Source organism: Anas platyrhynchos, chromosome 13, assembly GCF_047663525.1.
Source record: "Anas platyrhynchos isolate ZD024472 breed Pekin duck chromosome 13, IASCAAS_PekinDuck_T2T, whole genome shotgun sequence".
In the NCBI taxonomy this organism is placed as follows: domain Eukaryota; kingdom Metazoa; phylum Chordata; class Aves; order Anseriformes; family Anatidae; genus Anas; species Anas platyrhynchos.
In genome coordinates this window covers 5331610-5351324 of record NC_092599.1, presented here as the reverse complement: position 1 = coordinate 5351324, position 19715 = coordinate 5331610, and the positions used below count along the sequence as shown (strand labels likewise).

The following is a 19715-nucleotide window of genomic DNA, read 5'->3' as shown; positions in this document are numbered from 1 at the left end:
CTTTATCATGAAACAAAAGTCAAGAAGCGGCTACTGACCGCGGGCATGACACACGGTGCCCACCTCGGGGCAGAGGAGCTCAGCCCAGTCCACCAGAAGTTGCTCACAAGCAGAGCTGGGCTTTCAGGACCAGCTTGTCAGCTCAACAAGTTTCAGCAGATTGTGTTCCTGAGCCTGGGTAAAGTAACACGCAGCAGGGACAGCAAACTCAGTGCTCTCATTGCTTCCTCACCCCTCACTGCAGGCACCCAGGCACACATCGCACAGCATTTTCCAGGTTCCCTTCCAGGGCGCCCCTCGGGAGGAGCGCAGACCCGAGGTGACACTTTTGGCAGTCCATCTGAATTTGTTCTGCTGCCAGGGTTGGTCTCCAGGGGTGCAGTTTGTGCTGGTGGAGGCCCAGAACAGTTCATCGACCCCTTTGCGGGGCCGCTTTCTGCATGCAGCACATGGGGCTGTGCTTGGAGCATGGCCAGCCCCGCTCTGGCACTTCAGCCTCGGAGACCTCCCACACCTCTGGGTGTCTGACACAGCAACGAGTGAGTCAAAGAGCACAGGTATTGCAGAACCAACTCAGACTGCTTTCTAAGACTGCTTTCATTGAAAACAGAGAAAAAAAAAAAAAAACACAATCGTGAAGTAGAAACCCCAAAGAAACGCACGCAAAGAACTCCAGGATGCAGCTCCTCTGCAGCACGCAGTCCATTACCCGAAGCCAGGCACACCAGAGACAGCAGATTAAGTTTACACGTGCATTTACTTCAAAATAGAAAACAAGAGGGTGTTCCTCCTTCAGAAACACAGTTCAGCAGTATTGATCAGCATTTCAGCACAGAGCAGGCAAGAGCTCTGGATGGGCACTGCAACTTAACTGGATGCTCTCCTTCAAAGATCTGCGCTCCCAACAACCAAGCAACCACTTTGTACAGAAAGTACAAAGTATGAGGACTTCTCCACCCAAATTTTATAATCTAGAGATTAATAATTTGAATTATAACAGGAAATTAAGTTTGACATCTGGAGGTGTCTCGTCCTCCTTAACAGAGCAACCAGCTTTTATCGATACCCACTTCTACAAACAAGGACTTCTTTTTTCCTTCATGGTTACTTTGTGTAGTATTCTCATGCTGTTTCATGACTCCAAGAGCTCTCAATTTCACAAGTTTCATGAAAAAATCATGAGCTGGCCGCACAGGACCAAGGGTGCCAGTCCAGGTCCAGCTGGCGGCTCCAAACAGCACCGGCAAACTACGGGGTGGCAACTGAGACAGTTTGGGAAAACTATTTCAGAGCAACAGGCTTGTGTTTATCTCCAAAACACAGAATCCAAAGCCACAAAATAAGACGGAAAATAGAGAGTGAGTCATTTTTCCTTAGAGAAATGACGTGAAGGTTACCTGGGTGGTGCCAACTTCTGCCCTGCTGCAGCACCACCAGGGACAAGAATAGTTGACAGAGGGGAAGGGCAGAGCTCCTTGGAGGATCAGGGAACTTATACAAACGCACATCTGGGTGTGTAATTCAGCTGTGGGCCACAGATATTTTTTAAGCTAACTTCCCTTCTCATCTAGAGAAGAAATAGAGTGCCAGGAGGAGGTTGCAGCAGCCGGAGGACGCGAGCATCCCAGGGCACAGCACACCCCAGCTCCACTGGTGAGCAGCTGCAGCTTGCTCGCTGTCGGGGAGGAATTACCCACTTTCACTACAGCTTAGCAAACACACCGACCTGCAGGGCTGCTGAGTGCGTGTGCCCAGCCAGATTCCCAGAGGGCTTTCTCCACACTTTCTCTCCCAAAACAACCGTGGCAACCAGACGCAGCCAGTCCAGCACCAGGCAGGCAGCTCCACGTGGGCACAGCAGGAACCCCTGTGCCCAGGGCTGCCACCTTGCTGGAGATCGCTCCCCTTGTGCTGCTGTCTCTTTACAACCTCAGTTCCCTCCTCGTGTACTTCTGCTCTTTTTCTCTACCTGTTTTCCCACATTTCCTCACAAGCTGTGCTCAGCTTGGAGTAGGAGCGGTTTTGACATCTCAATGGAGCCATTTGGTTTTATTCTTGTCTCTCCTCTTTCCCTGCTTGCCCAGCCTGCACATCTCACGCCGTGCACTTCTCGTGCTGCCCTTCCCTGCTCTCCCCATCTCTCTCCTCCCACCCTCCAAGCCCTTTGCCTTCCTCTCTCCCAGGAGCCACCCACCCACACGGTGCTCTCATGCCCACCACGTACCCTCCATGCAGCCCACCTCCCACATCAGCTGGAAAACCAAGCCAGGAAGCCACAGTCTTAAAATTAACATTGCTTGGGATGTCAGGGATGGCTTCCACTGGCTAAACAACAGCACATTGGGGCTATTCTCAGCATTTTGATGACCCTCTGTCTCCCCACCTCTCCTCCCCAGCATGCAGAGTTGATGCACGTTTAAATGGAGAGCAGAGCATTAGCAGGGAAAAGTGTACGTGTGTGTGTGTGGGAGGGTATTTAAGCTAATATTTTCCAGTGCTGATAGCTTTATCCTCTTTGCAGTCTCTGAGAATGAACCGGTCTCCATCTGTACAGAAGATTAGAAGAATTGCTAATCACTAATTATGACCCAGAGGTTTTGAGAGCGATGCAGACTGTGCAAGGATGGCCTGATTTTCAGAAAATGAGGAGACAAAGATAGCACGGTGTTATTTTAAGCACACGGACAGTCCATCCAAGATGGCAAAGAGCAGCAGTGGCAACGCTAGAAAAGGAGCGACGGCAAGCTAAACACTCAGAAATGAAGCATGGAAAAAGCAGCGTGTGCCTGAACTACTTTCAAGTTGCTTTTTCATGACGCTCTCGTCCAAGCTGGCCAGACTGCAGAGAACTGAGCTGGAGATTTATACAAAAACATTCATGGTAACAGCACTGTCGTACAAGAGCTGGGTTTTGAGAAGTGGCGCCAGCGACATTTGAAATCCAACAAAGTCTGCGAGCTGCATCAGGTCATAAAAACATACACACACAGGCTGGAGGGGGCAGTGAATGGAAGGCACTGTCTGAACCTGGCACCGGGACACCGGGGAGGAAATGAGGTGAAATTCGCAGTCTGGTGATGAAGTTTGGCTGCTGGGGAAGAGGGCGGAGCGGCACGGAGCCTTATTTTTGTTTGAACAAGCTCAAACTGAAAATGCTACATCGTGAGCTCAGATGGAAACACGCCTGGCAGAACCACTCAGAGGGCTGCTTTGGGAAGACCAAAGATGTAAAAGCAAGGCTGAGTCCCCGCAGGGACACCCACAGTGTGTCATGTCCCTGCTGCAGGGGGCTGCAGCCAGCTCCAAGGCACGAGCAGCATCACGGCACTGCCTCACACCCCTCTGAAATAAAGACTGGCCTAGGAAAGCAGCCAGAGTTAATTAAAAAAAAAATAAATAAAAAATTAAAAAGAACCTCCAAGTTCATTGTCAGCACTTCTGTAAAGAGAAGTTGAGGTGTGGTAGGAGAGGAAGCGGGGTCCCGCTGCCCCAGCCCTCTGCGCCGCCCCATAGGAAGCAGCAGTCAGCCGCTTCCTCTCCTCCGCCCCAGGTAGGCACGGGACAGACACGCACAAGGCCCAGTGACTGTGCCTCGTCAGCAGGTTTCGCCCTTAGCCCTGAGGAAGTGACCTTCCCGAGGTGGAAAAGCGCTTTGTCCCACGAGCCACGTGAATCCAAGTTACTTTCACAGGCAAGACCGGGAGCCAAATCAGCAGTGGGACAGGGCCTGACCTGGGGGTGGCTCCACACCCAGCCTCACACCCAGGAGATGTGAATCGTGTCTCCCTGTAACACATCTCCTTGTAGCTGGCATGGAGAGGGCAAGCAAAGCACCCTGAGACAGAGGCCAGCCTGGGGAAGTGCCCAAGCTCAGCGCTTCCCCACACCGTGCTCGAAACAGGGCTGAAGAGAAGGTGACTGAAAGGCTGCTTTGTGCTGGGTTTCCTGCACGTAAAGCTGCTCAGGCAGGTAAGGGCTTTATGCTGGCAGAGGATTTGAGCCCGGCTAGAGGGCTGTCCCACGTGAGAGCCCCTGCACCTGCCTGCTTCGGAAGGCACAGGGGAGAGCTGGTGCAGGAGCAGGGAGGTGGCGGTGTCTTCTCCCTGCTGGGGCTCCAGGAGAGCTCAGGACTGCCGTGAGGCCAGCCAGTGCTTCACTGAAGGACAACTCACCAGCACAGGGAGCCTTCTGCTGGCTCTCCTTCCACCACAATAACTTGGAGGCGATTACAGAAACAGGCAGAGCTCCCCGTTAACAGCATCCAACTCACCTGACAACAGCCACTGCTCCCCAGAGCAACCTGAACCCCAAGCAGGGACCAAAGCGACCTGCAGCCCCTGGGGCTGAACAACACGAGGACTTCTCACTTCCCCCTGCACACCCCGAGCACACAGCTCAGGGACAAAGCTCTGAATTTATCCCCCGTTTAATCAAACCATGCACGTTCCCAGGAGTCATCACAGAGGGCAGAAGTTTAGGCATAAGCTCCTTTAGATACCACCTGTGATCTTCATACAAGGAATGTGACTGTAAAGGGACCCAGAGAGGAGCTTTCTGGTGAAGCCAAGGTGAAAAAGGATTTTGTTAACACCTGTCCAGGTGCTGCTATTAATGAAAACACAAGGAAGAAAAGGTGCTTTCACACAGCTGCACTAACTGCAGGACTTTTTCACTTTTTAACTAACTTTTTCGGGGTTGCGACACCCAGCCAGGCTGGTGACATGGAGAGCAATGGGCTCGGTCCTGCTTCCACTGGAATCAGCCGGGACACTGCCAACATTTTTCACAGCAAAAAGCCAAGGCTTCAGCACAAAAAGCAATGTGTTACGCAACCCAAGGAAGAGCTGCAGGGCATTTTTTTTCAGCCATCTGTTTAATACACCCCGAAATTACCATTAGGAAATTCCTGACATTAAGATGTGAGAGCAGCTTTGTTCCTGCCCATTCCCTCTCTCCGGGAGGACACGGCACAGACCGCAGCAGATCCTCAGCACGGGGAGCACAGGCACCAGGCTGTGTGTGCCCAGCACCTGGCTGTGCTCTCAGCGTGGGCAAAGCACCCCCAGACCCCATTTGGCATTACCCATCCCCTCATTTTGCCCTTTTCCACATCACTTTAGGACTCTCCACCACACCAGGCAGCGATGCTGTCCATAGAGGACAGGTTAATTCACCAACAGCCACCAGGATGCTAACTCCAGACAGAGGTGCAGTCAGGCTTTGTTTCCTAAAACTCTTTTCACTTTGAGCCAGGCTCTGAAGAGAAGCAGCTGAAGAACGCTGCTGCTGTCAGCCGTGAGATGCACAGCTGCATTTGAGCACTTGGAAGAACTTTATCACCTTAAAGCTGTTCTCTGACTCCTGGCATACCTTACAGCTAAACACAATGGATCCCTCTGGGATTAGATAGGTACAGAGAGGTCCCTTTAGCACAATTCCCACGTGGAAATTATACCTTGGTGGCTACAAAGAGCTGGTGTGCTGGGAGCTGCGCAGCTCCCTTTATCACAACACAGCAGGGAGAGAGAGAGGGGAGAAACAGCTTTGAAATATTCACCACAGCCAAGCAAACACTCGCACTGACAGCGTGATGGGACACGCAGCGTGTGCCTACATGCGAGACAATAAATACAGACGGATAAAAATAACTGCTGGCAAAGGCAGGCTCCAAAGAAAGTTACCTGGCACTAAGTGCCGCTGGATGTGACTGTGCTGCATTTTCTGCCCGCGGGAGGAAGCCTCCAGAAGTAGTGAACTCAAGACTCCTCGCAGCCCCCCGCAGACAGCACCCACCCCACGACACCAGCCACGGTGGCATTACAGCCTCCTGCTCTCAAACAGGAGACACCACGCAGCCGGCGTCCCCCACCACAGCCCTGTGCCGCTGCCAGGACCCCGCAGCAGGTGCCACACCATTTCCCCCATACCTGGTAGACGTCCCCGAGGCCACACCATGCCCGCAGGGTTTGGCGGCATGCCCGCAGCCGGCCCGCGTACCACCGCCTCAGCGCCGCCACCGTCACCGTCCAGACGAAGCGGCTGCCTCCAAGCAGCAGGTCCTCCACCCCGCACATCAGCACCGAGGCCATGGGCTGCTCCGCTGGGTGATGAACGCGGCTCCTCCACCCGGCTTCCCAGGCGCTCAGGGTGCTGGCATGCCGGCCGGCGGGCTTTATAGGGCGTGCGGGGAGCCAGCTCCGGCCTCGCAACAAAACTCCTCTTTCACAGCGCTTCCTGGGCAGGCTCCAGGCATGCCCCGGCGGCGGGGAGCCAGCGGCTGCAGTAGCTCAGCCCCACCAGCAGCTCACACAGCAGCCTTGTCCTCCTGAGCCGCTTACGCAAATCTCCGCTAAGCTCCGGTAGCTGCTGCTCTGTCGTCTAATTAAATTTTAACCCTTCTGCCATATGCCCCGACAGCACCAGCCCGTTTCTGTGCTGCGGTGAGGGTGTTAAGGCTCGGAGATCCACCAGGCTCCCAGCAGCAGGGCAGGCACCGCACGGCTCCCCGTAACGCACCAGGAGGGTGCCACGGCCACCGACACCTCGTTATCTGCCAGCCGGGGAGCGGAGCTGTCATCGCTTTCTCCTGCCTGATCCTGCGCTCGAATTAGACGCTGAAATCCTGTCTCAAAAAGCACCTTCGGGAGCAGCAAGCGGAGGGGGAGATAAGAGCAGTGCAGCTCCTGCAGAAATAGAGGAACAGAGGCACCAACGTCCTCAGCTGGGGTGGCAGGAGGTGCGGAGGGTGCAGAGCTCCACGGCTGCTTTCTGCATCCCGCACCAGTTCAGTGCTCAGCACCTGCTGTTGAGCATTTCGCCCTCCCGTTAGACAGCTCCATTAGCACACAAGAGAAATAAAGCTCCTTACGCTAGCAGCGCACTTCACAACCAGACCACAGCGAATAAACACTGAAATAACAGCCCACGAGAGCACCCAGCCTGGCCTCGGTTGTTGGTAGGGAACTCAGCAGCGCTCTGCCCTTCTGGGGCAGAAACTGCAAATGCCAGCGAGCCGCACCCTGCATTTGGGAGCTCTCCTTCCTAGGGAGCAGCTCTGGAAGGAAAGTCAAAGGGCAGAGACCTTCTCACAGTCCCTCAGGGGACCTGAGGCTTCCTGAGCCTCCTGGGACTGGGGCTGGGAGGGATCCAACCTGCCACCATCAGCACCTCGCTAAAGAAACTATTCAAAGAGCGGCTTTTTGGTTAAAAGCATGAGCGAGACAGACTCTTGTGTGAAAGGAGCATGTTTGTGAAATGAAATGAGTGAGAAAGGAGCAGAAATAGCTGTAGTAAAGGCTGCACGGGAGCTGAACCTCCCCTATTTGGATCATTGAAGCTGTCTTAGCAAATATCCATGCATTTTTCTTCCTGTTCACTCCAGTGACAGCCAACTTCACTTTATGGAAAACTTGGGGACATGGCTTTGGCAACAAGAACACAGAAGCACAAGCCTCTTGTTTTCACAGAAGGCTTTGGCTGGCACAGGCTACCCCCATGTGAGGGCACTCAGATCACAAAGACAGTGGCAACGTGGCGGTGTTGGGTGAGCAGCCAAACCCCAGTGCCTGTCCCCACTCCACCAGCACAAACCAAAAGGCTCGTGCAGAGCAGACAAGGAAAGCCTCCTCTCCCTCGAGGTTACTCATCGCTCCTGTGCTTAGGGGACTTGAATACCAGTATGAACGTACAAAGGAGTTGGTTTCCCATTGGGAGAGCAGTGACAACTACCTGCAGACAATTACTGCAGTGAGCTACGCCCGCACCAGTGAGAGGCTCAGCCGTGGTAATGCCATTGCCTCGGATCGCCAGGAAAACCTCCCATGGCATCTGTGTGCTGCGGTCAAGTCATCTCCAAATTTAAACGCAGAAAAAAAAAGAAAATCTAGTTTCAGTCACTTTCAAGTTCCATTTCTAGAAGAAAGGAGCTTTGTAGTTAAAGAAACAGCGCAGGGAACGGCCCCAGCCTAAGCCAGGAAAATCCAGACAAGCCACTCTGAGAAGTTTAAACGTTTCTGTTCTGCTCTGTTGCCTTCAGTGCCTTTGTTTTCCTTATCACCTCATTACGGAAAAAATTAAGGATGGGGATTTTCTCCTCTAATACAGAGGAAGGGATCTTTATTTCAAGCAGGGCTATGATCCATGGTGTTTGGAAGTGGACATGGTGAGGTTTGCAGTTATTCCTTATGCTGCCATCCTACTGCATCTCTGAGACTGCCTCAGATGGCGCTGCCAGCCGTCCTGCCCACCTGCACTTGGTTCCCTTGTGCACGCTGTGTCCCCACAAAAAAAAGCAATAGCTCTGGGTGTGCTAGAGCAGGGCAAGAACCTTCTCCTCACCCTTGCTTAAGGAGCATGAACACAGAAGAGTTTCCTTCTGGCCTTCCTTCTTCAGATGATGTTCAGTCTCTTCCCCTCCTGGCACAGCACCAGAGGCCCCGTGCCCCTGAGCAGCCCTCCTTGTCCCCACACGCTGCTCAGAGGGACACTGCTGACTGCAGTGACCTTTCCTTCACAAGAGCACCTCGTGCACCTCTGCAGCTTCCTCCCCAACAGCAGTGCCCGCACGTCGTTGCATGCTTGGAAAGCCGAGGGATCGGTCTCAACCCCTACTAGACATTTGAGCAAGACAAGGTGACATCTCCAAGGTCAGAGGGCAACTGTCACAGCGCTGGAAAGAAGATCAAGGCATCTCGATTCTTATTGTTGTGCTCCTGGATTGTTTTCTGAACTCCATTAGGTACAGTGAGAAACAAGCCGTGCTGAGCGAGGAGGAACATTAAAGGCTAAAACCCAGCTGATCGGGCCGGGGAATGCAGCTGGCAGCATAAAACCCAAAAGCGTTGTTCTACCACAAAGCATCACATCAGAACAGGTTCAAAGCACACTGCAACTGGGACCAAAGTGAGAGCCTCTGAACCTCGGGCATTGCATTGAACACCCCCAGAATAAAAAGGAGCAAAGTTTATAATACAGAGAGGTGAGTGCAGTTTGGAATAATGTTGGTGTTTTAATACGGGGTGGAAGCAGCCATTCAGATCAAACTGTCTTCTGTTGACTTCCACGTTGAGAACCTGATTGCAAGTGGGTTAATTTGAAATACCTAAATAATACCCACGCTCCTTAAAGGCAGAATAAAGATCACAGAAAATTCATCATGGGAAAGGCAGCAGCATGTGCAAATGGTTTTCAAAGGTTGCAGCAACCAGATCTCTATTCTATGAGAGAAAAATAGCACTTCTATCCCAGGAAAAGGCTTTGTAGATGTACCGCTTTCAAGGAACAGAAGAGACAGCTACTACAGATCTATCTGATCTACAGCTGTATGAACAACGGGGAATTCATTTCTACTCTGGAGTCAGCCTACACTACAGGGATCTAAGGACAACATCACTAAAAGGATTGCAAATTGGATGTGCAGCAGATTCATGCTTCTCTTTGTATTATTGATTGTATTCCTGGAATAATAAATACTGAAAGAGAACAAAGGTTCACCACCAGCATAATAGGAAGAGATCTCAAGAGGATTCTCTGGCCTCTTGGCACGTTATGCTCCATGCCACAACACAGGGAATGAGGGTACCCCAATCACTGCTTCTCTTTCCAAAGTGCTCCATATGAAGTTCACATGGGTACATAATGCACGTGCTACATCTGAAACCACAGGACAGGAACATCCATTTCCCCTTACATCTACAAAGTGGTATTGTCCCCAGGTACAGACCCGTGATTAGATGTAGGGAAAGGACGCACGCCCAGTCCCTGGGTAATGGCATTAAGGCTTTGATCATTTCTGGTTGGAATTTTCAGCAGCAAGGAGTGAGTTATTGTGCAGATGCACCCAACGCTAATTATACGGGCTAGCAGATGTCTGTCTTCACCACTGCTTTAAAACACACTTCAGACCACAACTTTTCCCTTATATTGATTGAATGTGATTGGAACCAACATGCAGCTCTCTGTATAGCATACAGCAAAGTGCAGCAAAGGCCAGGAAACCCAGACAGCCCTTGCCAGGTTACGAGAAGCAGTTCTGGTTTGTGGTGTCACTACTTGGGATCTGCTTCTGCCCCAATGCTCAGGGCTCAAGGGTTTGAACTCTCATGTCCCAGGATGGTCTCAGGGCAATGCTGAGCCCAGCAGCAGCCCTTCTGGGACCCGAAGGCTGTGGGGTCCCAGAAGCATCCACCTGACCCCCTGAAGTGACTTCTCAAAAATCATGTTTGCTACACTCTTGCCCTTAATTACCAACTTAATAAAGTGAAAAACAGTCACCCTCTTTGATGCCGTAACCTCTCAGTACATAAGATGCTTAAGCAGCAGCAGCGGTGTATGGAATAAACGTGTCACGCAGCCCTCCCTGATCAAGAGTTTCTGAAGCAGGAGTCTACTTCCTGCAAAAGGTGTTTGCGAAGCGATTTCATTCTCTGAGATTACTGAAAAAATCCCAAGGTCCTCCTAATGTACTTAATCCTGTATACCAGCATGAATTTGGGCACCCCTCAGAAGCAGGCCCGCTGTTCCACAACAATTCATCTGCTGCGTTTTGTTACCAAACCTTAATTTAGAAAGCAAATACGACTTGTACGGAAGGGCCACGCAGTCCTCCTTTCAGGCTGGAAGCAGCACGTGATGGAGGCATTTGGAGCACGCAGGTGAGGCCTGGTGGAGAAGCACATCCTCTCGGGACACCTCCAAGGGCCCCACCGGGCTCCAGGCCTGCTGAACTGCCTCAAGCCAAAGGCTGAGGAAGCCAAGAGCCGGCTACACCCCAAATGATTCACCTCTGCAGGAAGGAGCCTCTCCTCTGCGCTGCTCAGGAGGCTTTTTCAGTAGCTGGCACCCTCCTCAGCGAGGCACAGCACGATGCTGTTTAATAACAGCCTTCCAAGCCGGGGATGAGGTGCTGCCTTCCTCCTCCTCGCAGGTAGCTCAGGCTGTACACACGCTGTTCTACACACACACAACGTAAACAAATGCACTGACAAACACATTTTTCAAGACACTGTGCCAGAAACATGAATTTCCTGCAGTCTGCACCCCACAGTACACTAATTATCATTTCATGTCAGAAGTGAAGCGCCTCTGCCTTTTAACTCGATAACTGATGAAAGCGCTCGCAGCCTGGCTCCTCGAGCAGCAAACACACCCGCAGCACCTGGCGGTACAGAATCAGGTCAGGCTCAAAACGAGCAGTTTCTGCTCCAGTTTCACAAACCGGGGTTTATCATTACTCACTACAGCCCTACCAGCATAAGAACACATCCATCAGCCGGCTTCTGGAAACCAACTTCTCTGGTCAGGCTTCTCTTACGGCCGGGTCAAGGTGTACTCAGCACGGTTTCACTGAAACCCGGCACATCCATATGCATCCATCAGGTGAGGAGTTGTTTCAGGAAGTCTGCACGCAGCTTAGAGAGCACAGCTTCTCATATATTTTACATAGCAGCATGCATAAATTGGATTTGAATTTCCATATACATAAATTTAAGTCAGAAATCTGCAGCCCCCCACCAAAAGTCAGTTTGCACAGAGGCTTCCTGGGCTTCTGGGGAAGAGAGGATAAAAAACATGGGGAGAGGGGAAATCTTATTTCCATCTAAAGGAAGATTTGTTTCTCTTGCACATCCAAGGAGCCTGCAGATGCTTTCAATCAGCATCTTCATGCACTTTCACAGCAGCCCCCCCTAGCAGGGTGGGGATGGACTCAGTGGGTGCCTCGCAGGGAGGCTGCCACCCACCAAGCCACCAGCCTGCAGCTACCTGGGTGGAGACAGCTCCAGAGGTGCTGTACGGCAGGTCGAGGTGTCAGCAGGACTTAACACAGCCCCTGGGAGGTGGGCACGGGTGGCTGGGGGCACAGGCACGTGCAGTGGATGGGTGAGGACATCGCAGGACTTGGGCACAGTTCTGCAGCTGCAGCCAGCACTGGGCTGGGCATCAGCTTCCTGGTGCAGCGCCCAGAGACACCCCGCACCTGAAAAATGCTGAAGAGCCTCAGCGACGCTCACACCCATACCAGCTGCACCAGGGAAAGCACGAGGAAGAGGTCAGCAGGATGCAGGATGATTTGTGGGAAGGATTCCTTCTCGGAGAAGGCTTTACCAAGAGAGGAGAGCCCTGGGGCACCCTGAGAAGCATCACCACCACCACCACCTTCCTCGGTGACAACTTCAGCCCTTACCCACAGCCACCATGGGGCAGTTTCTCCACCTGTCCCCCCAGCAGGTCACCCCGATGCCCACAGGTCCCAGACCTGCTGGGCTCCCCTCATGCCCCACGGCACTGACCCCTGATGGATGTTGGCATTGCCCTGCTCTGAGCACGGCCCAAAATGAGGGGGAGGCTCCAGCACCTTGAGTTGGCAGGGAATTAAAGGAAGCCTGCAAAAGTCAGGTAATTGTGTTGGGATGAAGCGTTTCGTAGTAGATATAAATACGTGAGGAGTGTGAAAATCCAGGGCTGCCCCAGCTTTATGATTATTTTATAGCCTCATTAATCTACAACAAATGGGGTAGAATTACTGCCTAACCTAAATACCAGGCAGAGATCTACAGTGCTGTAAGAGCGAGCGTAAATGAGGTAGTAAAGTTTCAGCATTTTGCTTGATATATATGGCCAGGAAGGCAAAAATAACAACCCAAACCTATCAGTCTCCTGACAAGAATCTGTAAGAGAGTGAGAATAAATGATGTCTAACTATGATAATTATATCCTCAGTGCATTCATTCTCTCAGGATGAGTAACCCGGGATGCTGTGGCCTCCAGAAAAATCATGACTCAGAGCAATGCTCTGCCCTTGATCAGACTTCATGGGTCACACCCAGCCCAGGAAAGCCATACACCCAGGAGAGGACTTGTCCTTCCCCGTGTACATGCTCAAAGGTCACATTTTAGACCCCTGTACCTTGGACACCTCTGAGCTTCTCCCCTTCGCAGAGATGGCCGTGTAGCTTCAGAGCTGGTTTTTGCAGAGGGAGGATCACAAACTGGTGGAAAGAGACAGCACCGGCAAATAGAAGAAAAATTGGCAGATCAAATCTCTGTAGTAAGGCGCCAGCTCTGTGCCATTGAGCAATGCTTTCTGAGAACACGGATCTGCTGCCACTCTGCTCCTCAAGGTAAAAGCAAAATAAATTTCAAGCTGTATCATCTGCTGCTACAGCAATTAGTGCCTCATTTTACCAACAGAGCTGTGCATTGTGCATTTGCCAGTTCTGGACAAATAAAAGGGGAATAACCACACAGAATTTGGAAGGAAGCAAGTCTGTGTTTGATTGTTAGACCAAGCTGGCTCTGGCACACGCAATGCATTTCTTGAAGGCGAGCCTCGGTGCTATCAGAGCATTTGACGATGGAAAAGGAAAGGAGTCAAGCAGCACGTGGCATTTCCCCACGGAGGAACCACAGCACTTTTACGGGGCACTGAACATTGCTACGAATAAGACCAACACGAGCCTTCCAACACAGAGCGGAGGCGCACATACAACGCACACAGCCCCGTGCAGAGAGCCGAGCCAAAGGCAAAAGAGCAGCCATTGAAAGGCTGCTTTCATCCTCCCAAGGCCTCCAAAACAAACAACCAGCACGCCACGGGCTTGATCCAAAGCCTGTAGAAATGGCTGGAAAGGCTCCAGCTGCCTTCAGCAGGCTGGCAGCGAGGCTGGCCACGGGACGTGAGCTCACCAGCACCTCCTCCGGCTGCAGCGTGGGGCTTCTCCCCCTTCTCTGGTCTTGGACATTTTGTAAGTGTTAGTTCCTCACGCTGGCTAAAATTAGTCAAAAATAAAACTTGTTTTGAAGTATTAAGGCTTTCTATCCAATGCCTGTGAAAACAGACAGATCGGTCAGGAATCCAGATCCCCGTGGGTGGTGCCCACAGGACTGATCTTGGCACAGAAAGGCTGAATCACGGCTCTGCTTCTGGCTTCACGGGGAGCCTCAAGTCCAAATCTTCCTCCCTTTTACAAAAAAGCACCGAGAGAAAGGACTGACGGCAGCAACAGTATTATCAGATGCCCCCAGGGTGGGAGCAGTGACCCCAGGAAACATTCAAGGGACAACGCCAGAGGAAGCCACGAGGGCAGCGCCGAGGGGAGCTGCGTGGCTGAGTCAGCCCCTCCGGGCAGGACCTCAGCCCTGCGGGGGATCTGTGGTGAGCAGGGAGAGACCCACGCAGGTGTCGGGCATGGAGCCCTGCCCTGCCACCTGGGAGCTTCCCTACATCTCGCCCTTCCCTAGGCAGAGGGTGAGGACAGGGGTGTAGAGGCTAAGAAAAGCCCAGCCCACGTGGCAGAGAGCAACCACAGGTCTAAACCAAGCAGAGCTCCTTGTTTTATAGGGTAATGGGGGAGACGAGAAGAGAGGTACAAGGAAAAGTGGCTTTTAACAAAAGGCTGTAGATGGTACAAGCTCACCTGGAGCCAAAATCCTTTTAAGCAGTTTGGATCTTGTGTTTTACTCTGTCTTTAATTGCTTTGACTTCCCCCAGCCACACCACTGGGCTCAGCCCAGCCACCCTACAACAGCACCAGGTCCCCAGCAGGAATCGACCCAAGCCCATTCCCACACCTAGTGGTGTTCCTCCTCCCCTAATGAGCACAAGTGAGCATCCCCCATTTGTCAGCCATTATCCAGGCAGCAATTTCAGTCTCCCCCTCATGCTCCAAGTGGAAATGCTGCCATAACTGAGCAGTACCTGCTGGCAGAGGAACTCCTCCATAGAGAGACAGGAGGGGCTCAAAGCTTCCTAAATGAGAATTTCATTTCTTTTTCTCCCCTTTGGGATATAAAGCAGGCTTGCAAACTGCCCTTGCCATTATCAGAGCCGTGATTCAATCAGTGTTTCATGGTCATAATTAACAGGTATTTGTTTTCATGGGCGTGAATCCTCAGCTGCCAAGAGTGAGAAATTAAAGAGCATTTCTCCCATCCTCCTTGGAGAGGACGTGATGTGAGCTTTAGCCAGGGAAAGGAAGCCATTTGGAGCAGGAAGAGGATGCTTGGAAATTGAGTTACTGAGTTCGAGAGCTCATATTGGGCCCTTTCTGCAGTCATAAGATCAAACCCACCTTTAAATCCAAGCGCATTACCTGGCCATGGTGGGACGCAGGGCCCCTGCCTGCTCCAGGGGCAGCGAGCTCCTGCAGCACACGTGGCACACATCGGTATGCCTTGCACAGAAACGGCAAGGGGAGAATAAATTCAGGGATTCCAGCGCAAATCTACTTGATATTGCATTTCCCAATCCTCTGAGAGTAGAAGTTATGTATAATATCCTTTAACCATCAGCAAGAGGAAGGGGTAAATCAGACGAACCCCCCCAAGAACACATCAGCCACTGGTTCTGCATGGCTGAATTATGCAGCAGCCTTCCAGCAGGTACGGCTGCAGCACAGCACCATCTGCTCCTCCGCACGCCTGCTGCCAGCTACCACAGCAGGGATTTACTCGCGTATCCCATCGAGGTGCTGCTGAGGTGATGGGCAGGACATCTGTCACAAGAGAAAGGGACTGACACCTGCCTGCTGCACAGCTGGGAGGGAGCAAACATCAAGACAGGGACAGGTGATTTTCTGACACGGGATGGGAGCACAGTGCCAGCCCTAATGGATAGCCCCTGATGATGCCACACATCCTCCAATATACCAGAGAAAGCACATTTTCCAGCTGTTTGTCTTACAATGCCAGACCATGTTTATATCAGCAATGCCTATCTATTTGCAGGGTTGCAGCAAGGTGTCTGTTATGACAAGGAGAACAGCAGCCAGCATTTCCACAGCCTGAGATCAGGATACATGGGACTTGCACAAATACAGCCTCAGCCATCAGCTGGGAGCTTCCAGCCTGGATCCGAGCAGACCTTGGAGCACCCAAAGCGAGGAGGAGCTCGGCACAGCACCAGCCCTAAGGGTTGCAGCACCCAGTGGGGTGCAGGTGGGAGCACCGAGCCCAGCGGGGCTGTGGGGTGCAGAGCCCAGGGCTGAGCCCTGCTGGCTGAGCTGCCCCGCTGCTCCCTCTGCTGCACGCAGAGCTACTCCTAAAGCACGGCCCTGAGAGGCCATGGAGCAAAGCTCCAGCTCCTGGCTGGCTCTGAGCTGCGGCTCAGCAGCTGCTCTGTGGGCAGGGGGCCGGGGCAGGGACAGCAAAGCCCCCCCCCCAGCCCAGTACTCTGCAGTACTGTGAGCCCTCGAGCAAGCCCCTGCAAACAGCAGGGCAGCACCGCGCTCCTCACAGCACACACTGCTTCCACACTGCAATCTTCAAGCAAAACATACTTCAAAACAGCTTCTAAATTCCTTTTTTCTAAAGGCCTTTTGGGCTAAGACACCTGACCCAAGCTCCCAGGGACACCTCCAACCCCACAAACTCCACCACACACACACCCCACCGGTCTCCCAGGCTCCCCACAATCAAACCCCTCTCACCTGCGACTCGGGAGGTGAGTCCCTCAGGGAGCCACACGCTGCCTGCCCAAGTCACTCTCTGCCACGCTCCATGAAAGCCTCCACGGCGCTGGATCCACACCCGGTGCCCGCAGCCCAGCTCCTGCCTCCCACAGAGCTCCTCCTGCCGCGGGTGCCCGGGGTTCCTGCTCGGCACCTCCCGGGGAGCAGCGAGCAGACTGGTTCAGCCTGTTGCTGCCACGCTGAAGGCCGAGCGGTGCAGGAGGTGGCTGAGTAATGTGTTTGCTCCTGCCCCGGCTGGGAAGGGGGAAAACAAAGGCGGTTCAGAGATTGCAGACTTTCCCCCAGCCATTTTCAAAGGGGATGGCTGGTGACTGAAGGAAAAACTAGGCAAGAGTCAGAACTTCAATGCAAAACACAACCTTTCCTCTTCTCCTAAATTTTTTTTAAAATATAATACTTATTTTTTTAAATACAATAATTACATGCCCCTCTTCTCCACCCCTAGTTTTACTGCCCAGCCAGGAATTAGGGCTCTCGGTTCCACTTCTCCCCTCCAGCGGGGTCCACCTCGAGCAGCTCAGACCTCGGGAGCCTCCCAGCAGTACGAGGGGTTCCCAGGGATAAACCAAGCTCTTGGCGGTCGCTGTCACAGCCCTGCTGCTGTTTGTGCTCCACAGCACCTCAGCTCCCTCTGCCTTAGCACTAAGAGCTGCTGCTGCTGCTCAGGAAGATGTTCATCCACTTCCCCTGCGTGCCCAGGGACGGGTTTAAGAGCAGCATGCCCAAAAGGAGTGGACAGCTTGGGCACAGAGTGCTCTGCATGGAGAATTTGACACGCAGAATTTAAGATATCTGAAAACACCCCCAGCTGGTCACACCTCGGGCATGCCACTGGGCTGCTTTGGGAGACCAACCCGCCTGCAGTCCTGCCTCTGCTTAACTCTCACCTTCCACTACCCCGGATTTCATCCTTCTGAACATCTGACTTGTGTCCAGATCCTTCACTGGAAACTACAGCAATATCAATTCCCCCTTACAACTCCCCCGCATCCTCAAAGGATGATATTTCTCCATTTTTTACCCACAGTGGCACAGCACCTCCCTGTCCAAGCCCGTAACAGCAGGGACCAGGCTGCTGATTAAGCCTGGCGTATTGCAAAAACTGTTTCTGTGCTCCCCTTTCCAGGGGGACAACTGCTTCAAGGCTGGGTTTGTGTCTGTAACGAACCGAGGCATGCTAAACATCTTCTGGGTTCACCTCTGCATAATTCCTCCCCCATTAGGCTCACGAATGAAGTGCTTCCAAGCTGCAGATACAAACACGCTGCCTAATTACAGTCAGGCTGAAGCAGATCCTCCCAACACTCAGGTCCTGGGCTCCATCCCCCAGCTATCCCCGACGAGGAGCAGCACCACTTCCCACTGCGGGACCCTCTGCAAGGTGCACAGGGCTGCTTCAGGGCTGCTTTCTGCAGGGAAAGCTTTTCCACTTCTGAGACCCTTTTCCGCTTTCTGAGACCCTTGGTAAAAGCAGGGGCTCCACTTCTCTCCAGTCCTATGCGAGCATACCTTGAGTTAACTCGTTTTTTGGAGCTCGGTTCATTGTCTGGGGCAGCTGTCCTCAGCCCCCGGGGGATTTCAGTGCTGCCAGCCACAGCTCTAAGTGTGTGTTAAGGCTCTCTGGGAGGGCAGCAGCTGTCGGACAGGACTTGCACTGGCTCAACCCTTCGCACACACAAGCAGCCAGAGAAATAAGGGATGCAAAACGCACCGTGCAGCACCTCTCACCTACAGCAACACAGCAAAACCTCTCCCTGCACACAGATGGTGAGGCTGGCAGGGAGGGATGGCAGCACCAATTCACTCCAGCAGCGTGAATTCTAGCAAAGCCACCCTACGGCTTCAATACTGAGAAACCCAGCACAGAAACTTGCCCTTCACCTGTGCCAGCAGATCCTGCCCAGGAGCAGGTTCCCCCAAAACTCAGGGGGGAGGGAAGGGCCGGCACATCCCAGCAGCAGCATTCCCAAAGTGGCCGTGCTCCTCAGATGAGGATTAAACTCCCCTCTGCTCGATGTGAAGCAATTATCCAGCGCTCAGGTTCCTGGCAGGAAGGCAGAGCATCAGTTTAAGTAGAGATTAAAAAGCCTGCACCAGTCACAGGGTTCAGCATCAGTGGAGGGCACCCTGGGGCCGCACAGCACTGGCTGAGGGCAGCAGCACACTAGAGGGCAGCCAGTGCCGGGCCAGGCTCCCATCACCTCCAGCCTCAGCAAAACACTGATTTTGCTTGCCCATTTTTGCCAGCAGAACCAAAATATGTACACAAACCACCCATTTTGCACACAGAAAAATGAAGCCATACCCATCCTGCCCAGGGCAAAGCTGCTTTCTGTCCACAGGAGCTGCCCAGCTGAATTTCCCCAGGTGATGGTGTTCTCAAAAAAAAAAATTATAAATAAAATCATGTCATTCTTTTTAATATATGCTAGACAAATAGAAATCACTGAGCCCTTCTGTGCCAGGCAGAAGCCAGGAGATCTGGCCCTGATGCCAGGGGTTTACTGCCTTACATATTTATCCTCTTAGTAAATTCTTACCAGGCTGTCGTTGCCTTTGTATGGCAATAACTTCCCAGGGTGTTAGGAAATGCACCATCTGCCTTAAATCACTATTCCTGTGCTAAGTTCCCACCAGGTTTTAGTAGCCTCCAGGGAACTGCTTTGCTTGTCAGCAATGGGATCAAGTGTTCAAGATGAGCCCTCTTCCAAGAGGATTATCTGAGGGACCAGAAACCTGACCCAAAGCCTCCTGAGGACCTCTGGAGCCTCTCCTCACTGGAAAACTCCCTCTGAGACTGGGGGAGCTCTGCAGGGCTCGGACCCAGCACAGCCCCACGGACACCCCCAGCTCAGTGCCGCAGGGACACCCTTCAGTCAGTGCTGCTCTGCCCCATCTGCGTTTTGACTGACCAAATTCAGGTCTGTTGTAGCTAAAGACTCCAAGAACTGGTATCTAATAGAATAAAATTGTTCTTGGGCTAGAAAGGAACATAAGTTAACAGACACCACAGAAAGGACCATTAAGGGGATGATTACCCTTCATATTTTATTACCCTTCATATTTTACAAGCTGCTCTCAGCTCGAGGCCGCCACGGCCCCAATCCTGCATTTAGACCCCAGACAGATCCCAAATGTCTCTTTGCAGCTGAAGCATGATTGGAGAGGTTTCCTAGGAGGATCAGTCCTTTCCACAGTCCGCAGCCACTACATAATTAGTGCTTTCCTGCTCTGTGTGTTTTAAAAGCC

At 52.5% G+C, this 19715-nt stretch overlaps 1 protein-coding gene across 7 annotated transcripts in view; it reads right to left on the bottom strand.

The window, feature by feature from the left end:
- The window catches only part of FRMD4B (FERM domain containing 4B), a 115227-nt gene that overhangs the window by 66855 nt on the left and 28657 nt on the right, over positions 1 to 19715 (bottom strand). Inside the window, exon 1 of one of the 7 annotated variants that reach the window (XM_021266706.4) lies at positions 16425 to 16674. The exons of 2 other annotated variants lie outside the window; for them this stretch is intronic. Coding sequence is in view for 4 of the 5 variants with exons in the window: in XM_027467445.3 (XP_027323246.3) it covers positions 5928 to 6089 (162 nt within the window). In the remaining variant the exon portion in view is untranslated. Of the gene's footprint in view, positions 1 to 5927; positions 6262 to 16424; positions 16675 to 19715 lie in introns of those variants that run through there. 4 more of the 7 variants (XM_027467445.3, XM_027467446.3, XM_013091823.5 and 1 more) reach the window with 4 other exon arrangements.